We start from the raw sequence: 6,918 nt of genomic DNA on the forward strand, positions 1-6,918 counted from the left end.
TTTCTAAATAAAACACAAAATAGGAGCGAGGATATCGCTCAGTGGTTGAGTGCCCCTGAGTTTAATCCCTGGTGCCAAAAAAAAAAAAAAAAGCACAAAACAATCTGAATTTATATTTTCTCAAATTAACACATCAGCTATTTAAAGCAATTAGCAATACACAAACAGCCCATTTTTTTTCATTATCTTCTTCACCTCGTGCCTCTATCTGTACTTTCTTCCAACCTGCTCTCAACTCCTTATTGGGTATTAAGTAGAGTGATGGGAGGTCATACAATCGGCTGCTAACTCAAATGAAAGTACTGAATGGCAAAGGAAATTGCTTGATTTTCTGTGTCCAAAGGAGTGCTTCTCTTCACAGGCTCCCTTTCTTCACAGAGGAGTGCAATACTTTGTGCTATGTAAACCTTCTATCCAGAAAAATGACACATTCTTCTACAGGTTGAGGCTCCATGATTAACTCATGTTACACATTCTACAACATGCATTTTCGGTTTGGGGAGGAGTAACACAAAACTGACAATTCTAGAACAGATAATAGCAGCATGTGTTCCTCTGAACATCTATAATATCACATGGCTAATGTGATATTAATTGGGCATCTTATTCTCCAAATACCAAATGCTTTCTACATATTACTGTCTCTCTTTATTTTTAGAATATATTATTACCATCCTGGTCCATGACCACAATCCTGATGTTCATGAGAACCGATATTCTTACATATATTCTTAACTAAGAATATATGTAAGTTCCCTTTGGAACTGTTGCCAGCTCAGATTTCAGGGAATTTGGCAATGAAACTTTTTCCTGAAGCTTAATTCTAGGAGTGGTATAGCAGAGTATTTGAGATCATAAGCTTTGATGTTAGATTACTTCCATCATCAACTACTTCTTGACTTTTGGAAAGCTACTTATATATTCTCTAACACCAAATTTCTTTGTCTATGAAGTGGAACTGCAGCATTTTTCACTTCACAGGGTTGCTCTAAAGACTAAATGAAAAGAAGCACATAGAGCACTTAGCACAATACCTTACTGGATGAGCATGCTCTGGTGGGTTAGGAATTTCATGTGAATAGGTGATACTGAGAGATGGCAAAGACAACTTTTTGTCCCAACACTAGAAGGCATAACTTCCTATGATTTCAAGGAATGCTACATACCTGGCAAACATAGCCTTCCGAAGGACAAGTATCAAGGAGTCTCTCATTGACATGCTGACTTTGAGAAGTGGCTGAAGGAAGAAAAATTAATGGTAAAAAACAGAATGAGTTTGCTTATTTATCTTAGCTCATTTCTTCTCAATATTGTTAGCATTTGCCTTATATAAAGAACTTTGGTTCTGTTTTATATACATGTTTTAATGTTGACTACATTTAATAAGGATAATCATATACTATGAAACAATAAAATGAAACTGGTTTTGAAGATATTTGTAAACCACTGTATTCAACAATTTAAGAGAATTTCAATTACTTCACAAACTTGAAAATGAATCCAAGGAGGGGCTGGGATTGTGGCTCAGCGGTAGAGTGCTCATCTAGCATGTGTAAGGCCCTGGGTTCGATCCTCAGCACCACATAAAAATATAAATGAAATGAAGGTATTGTGTCCAACTACTTCTAAAAAATAAATGTTTAAAAATAAAAAAAGAAAAAAGAAAATGAATCCATGGAGAGCAAACAATGCTATGAAGAGGAATAAAATTGAAAACAGTCCAGCTCAGCACTCTTACCATTTTACTACAAAGTTTTCTATAGAAGACTCAAGGGAAATAGGATTTTGTGGACATTAATATTTATAAAGAAATATAAATATTATTACACACTTAAACCTCATTTTTGGCAAGTTAACTTTGATATCAAAAACTTACCTGCACTGCCTTAAGTAGGCCTTGTACAGTTTGAAGAGGCAGGAAGGACAAAAAGTCAAAAGTTTCTGTGACTTTAGAAGAACAGCTCTGAAGGACTAAGGGTGCGTATGTGATGATATTTGAAAGCAAGTCTGAAAAAAAGAATCTATAGTCACTTACCTCAAATAACTACTTTTTAAAAGAGGGAAATAATACGGGGAAAGAAATGATAAAAAAAAAAATCTTGTTTCCTTTCTGAAGTAAGTATTCAACAATACAAATTTCTACTAATCAAACACACTGTTTCTCCAGTCAATGCAGTCAGGACATTTCAACATTTTTTTTTGTGACAGTAAAAGACTACAAAAATTAAACTGCCAAAAAGAAAGGAAGAAATCCAACATAGTGCCTAGACAAGTAGCACATCCTCATTTTTCCAAGATAAAATAAATCAATAAACCAATAAACATTTATAAATTTTATTACATGCAAGCGTAATATGGTCCTATCAAGAATATCGAAAGCTTCACCTATGGGTCTCTCTTCCTTCAAGAATTTGAATAATCACAGTGAATCTCACCACCATGTACATCCACAAGACTAGGGTCCTAATGAGAATATTCCATGCTTGTATAATTATCAAAATGGATTCTACTGTCATACATAACAAAAAGGACCAATTTTTTAAAAAAGTAAGAAGGAACAACCAGGTTCTGAAAAATGAGTACCATTTAATGTTCAAACGATCACAGAATGGTCTACTGAATATAAAAGTACAAGAAAGATAAGAATAATACTTAATCAGATGATGAAAGGGAAACCAATGGAACTTGGGTGAAAAAAAATTCAGAAAAGTAAATTATTGAAGTTAATATGGGAAAAGTAGGTTAGAATCAAACTGAAGGACCTGAAGTGCCAGGATGAAAAGCTGATAATTTTTTTTTTTTTAAGATGTTGATGGATCTTCTTTTTATTCATTTATATGCAGTGCTAAGAATCGAACCCAGTGCCTCACACATGCTAGGCAAGCACACTACTGCTGAGCCACAACTCCAGCTCCAAGAGCTAATAATTTATTAAAGAATATATTGATGATTTCAGAACAATAGGGTAGTTTTTTTTAGGAATACTAATATGGCACCAATATGTAGTCTGAAAACCATTTAGGAAGCTATGGGTCAATAAATTTAAGAGAATTATTGTCAAAGTATGTTCTCTAACTGCAAATTAGAATCAGTAACAAAGATCAAAAAAGAAAAAAAAATTTCAAATATTTGGAAACTAAATATACTTCTAAATAATTCATAAGTTTAAATACCCCCCCCCACCAAAAAAAAGATCACAAGGGAAATTAGGAAGTATTTGGAACTAAATGAAAATGAAAAAAATGATGGGATGTAGCTAAAACAGTGTTTAGAGGAAAACTGATATCTTAATACTTACACCGGAGAAAAAGTAAGATTTCAAATTAATGACAAAAGCTTCCCATTAAAGGAAGAATAAATTAATCTCAAAGTAAGAAGGAGAAAAGAAACAAAATATAAATAAAAAAGAAGAAATAAAAGTGAAAATTAAAGAAATTTAAAAACTCAAAAGCTGGTTCTTCAAGAATTTCAATAAAATCAGTAAATGTGCCAAACTGATAAGGAAAAATAGATAATACACAAATTATGACTCTTGGGATGAAAAAAAGGACATCAACACAGATTCTTGAAGCATTAAAGGGAATATATGGGCAAGATGTGGTAGGAATGCAAACCGGTAAACCCAACTACTTGGGAAGCTGAAGCAGGAGGATAACAAGTTCAAGGCCAGCCTGAACAATTTAGTGAGACCCTGGCTCAAAATTTAAAAATTACTAAGACTGAGGATGTAACTCAGTGGCAGAATGCTTGACTCCTATGTATTATGTCCTGGGTTCAATCCCCAGGGCTGAAAAGAGAAGGGGGGCGTGGTGGGTGGAGAGGGAGTATTCTGAACAACTTATAGCAATAAACTTGGAAAAAAATGATCAAATTACTTCTAAGATAATTGGAATAGTCTATTTGTATTAAAGAAATTAATTTTGTAGTTGAAAATCCTTTCCACAAGCACAAGGAAACTTGGTATATAAGAGGAAAAAAAGGGTAAATGTGGGTAAATATAAGAGATGAGAAGTTGGTATTTTTCTTCCTATCAAAGGTCAGAAGGTGAATATTTTAGGCTTTATGGGCCTTATAATGTGTTACAACTACCTCAACTCTGTTGGTCTAGTGTGAAGCAAAACAGTTAACACCTACAAATGAGCATGGCTATGTTGCAATAATATTTGATTTATGAACTCTGAAATCTAGATTTTGCACTTCATGAAACATTCTTCTAATTTTTTCAATCATTAAAAACAGCAAAGCCAGGAATGGTGGCTCATGCCTGTAATCCCAGCAACTGGGGAGGCTGAGGCAGAAGGATTGCAAGCTCAGTGGTTAAGCACCCCAGGGCTCAATCCCTGGTACCAAAAAAAAAAAAAAAAAAAAAGGCAAAAGCAAACAGAAAGGAGAAAAAACAAATAAGCAGCAATCAATGAAACTAAAAATGAAAAATAAGAATCAAACCAAAACCTCATTCTTTGACAGATTATTAAAACTGTCCTAGATGCCCAGAGTCTAGCAGCTGTGTTAGAGTCTGTAAACAAGTCAAGATGGCGCCTGGCATTTTGCAGAGGGAGTCGTTTGTGAAGTAACGCCAGCGAGCCATTAAGTGTGGAGATTCCTTATTGGTTGACTGCTGTATTTAGTTTATGTTAATTAGATAAGCTGTGTGGAATGTATAAATACCCCTCCTGTCCTACAATAAACGGCTCCCACTCCTGCTGTATCAATGTACACAAGTTGTTCGTCACCCCCCGTTAGTTTGCTGCAGTCGGAGTGCGGCACAGGTGGAAAGTTCTTAGGCCTCATGCTTGCATATACATCCTCCTCTTCAGTTGTAGGGAAGTCATGCCTCCTCCTGCAACTTATAGGCAAGCATGTCCATGACCTCACAACAGGTGTGGAGTTTGGGACCCACGTGGTCAACATTGATAGAAAACAAATCAAACAGCAAATCTGGGATACAGATATGCAAGAATCCTTCCATCTTCCACCTGTTCCTACTACAGGGGAACAGTTGGAGCACTGCTGGTATATGACATTACAAGACATGAAACCTTCAATCACCTGGCCTCATGGTTACAGGATGCCCACCAGCATTCTAGCATGTGGTTTTCATGAAAACTGGGAATAAAGGTGACCTAGAGTCCCACAGGGATGTGAAGAGTGAAGGAGGAAAGGCCTTTGCTCATGAGCATGACTTACATTCATGGAAACTCAGGCGAAACAGCCTGCAATGTTGAAGAGGCCCTCATTAACACAGACAAAGAAATATACAGGAAGATCCAGCAGGGTTTATCTGATGTTCACAATAAGGCAAACAGCATCAAGATTGGGCGCCAACAGTAGATTTTAACATCACGGGGACCCAGCACCTTCCAGCAGAACTGCTGTGACACAGGGTGGGATTCTGGCTGCCATTGAACACTTGGCCCAAACTTTTTACTTTTTTTTTCCTGGAACAACTTCAGATAAATAGGCTTAAAGAAAAAAGTCTTGCTTTGGCTGAGAGGAGCCTCTTTTCAAGATGTGATAATTTGCTTTTCCACTTAAAGAACAGGGGAGATTTGGGGAACTTCCTGATTTGTCCTTCTTCAGGGGCGTGAACACTCTCTATAGATTGGGGCTCTTTTCATCCTCATTTAAATTTCTTAAATGGTAGGATTCAAAAATAAAGAATTTAATAAGCATATATAATATGCTCCCCACCAATAATTAGAAATAAGGGTCAAGTATGCTCTGCTTGAACACTTGAGATGACCATGATCTGGCTGGCCTTAGTATATAAAATAGAGCCACTGCACAGGAATTTCTTTTGAGTTTTTTTTTTTTAACTTCTTTGCTTTTGAGGGTCTACTTGCCACTTTGGAGTTCTTGCAGAAAGCAGTTCCTTCTATTTGCTCACAGAAGCAGAGTGCTTCTCTCCTGTCTTGACTGCTGCTTTCTGTCTCTTGCATACCAAACTTGGGAGAAATGGAGTTGGTCCTGGACTTGTGGCCACTTATCCTTACCTAGATAAAACATTCATTCCTTATTCATTTCATTTAGGGACCAGATCTAACACTGTAGTGTCTTTCACTGAACTGACTTCTACTGTTTCATCACACTCACTTCGTAACTAGATATATTGGGACTCTCTGATCAAGCTTGTTTACTGAACATGGTATATTTATTTTTCTGTATCTTTGCACATGCCCTACTCTCTACTAACACTACGTTTAAAAATCCAACATTTTTTTCCTTTAGGAAGCCTTCAGCAACTCTCCTCGGGACTTTTAAGTAAATATTTACATAGTACCCCTCAGCTTTCCTATGTTGGCTAGTCATATGCATATTTATTTGTATGCATGTTACCTTGTAAATATATTTTATAGTAGTTTTATACATAGAATTTGTGTCCTCATATAGGTTATAAGCTCTGTAAAGGAGAATCCATGTCACCTTTTTATTTTTAAAAACTACTTTCCCCACCATTTCTTCATGGGTGCCTAATGCTACTTGTGATTATAGAATTTGACCAACACACCTAAAAACTTAGGACATTGACTTTAGAGGGAACAAAAGATCTTAGAGTCATCTTTGTAATTCCTTCTCTCTTCCACCTGTTTACCCTGGGTTATACATTCTTCTTTTCCTCTCCTTTCTCTGGCACATAGCCTCCATTCTATACAGTATTCTATAAGGCTGCTTGATGCCAAGCAATCAGATAACTGGTTGCTTCTTCAGCCTTTCTCCTTTTCAAATCATTCAATACTATCCAACCCATATTTACCTTTGCTTTGCTCATCATATTACCTTCTGGGTCAGCAGCTTTTTTTCCTTGATAATCTCATTTTCTTCCATAGTTCTGGGGTCTCATGAATTATTATATTTTTTGTTGTTAACGAATGAACTGTTTCATTATTAAATACATGCATATATTCCCCCCCCCACCCC

At 36.1% G+C, this 6,918-nt stretch overlaps 1 protein-coding gene and 1 pseudogene across 2 annotated transcripts in view; one reads left to right on the plus strand and one right to left on the minus strand.

The window, feature by feature from the left end:
• Fanci (FA complementation group I) overlaps window positions 1–6,918 on the minus strand; it is a 71,162-nt gene that overhangs the window by 26,963 nt on the left and 37,281 nt on the right. For both annotated transcript variants that reach the window (XM_015493080.2, XM_048790275.1), the window contains exons 15-16: window positions 1,877–2,007; window positions 1,167–1,237 (exon numbers count right to left, since the gene is read on the minus strand). In XM_015493080.2, coding sequence (XP_015348566.1) covers window positions 1,167–1,237; window positions 1,877–2,007 — 202 coding nt within the window. The remainder of the gene's footprint in view (window positions 1–1,166; window positions 1,238–1,876; window positions 2,008–6,918) is intronic.
• Window positions 4,790–5,406, plus strand: LOC107148323 (annotated as a pseudogene).

This window comes from Marmota marmota, unplaced genomic scaffold (genome assembly GCF_001458135.2).
Source record: "Marmota marmota marmota unplaced genomic scaffold, marMar, whole genome shotgun sequence".
NCBI classification, from domain to species: Eukaryota; Metazoa; Chordata; class Mammalia; order Rodentia; family Sciuridae; genus Marmota; species Marmota marmota.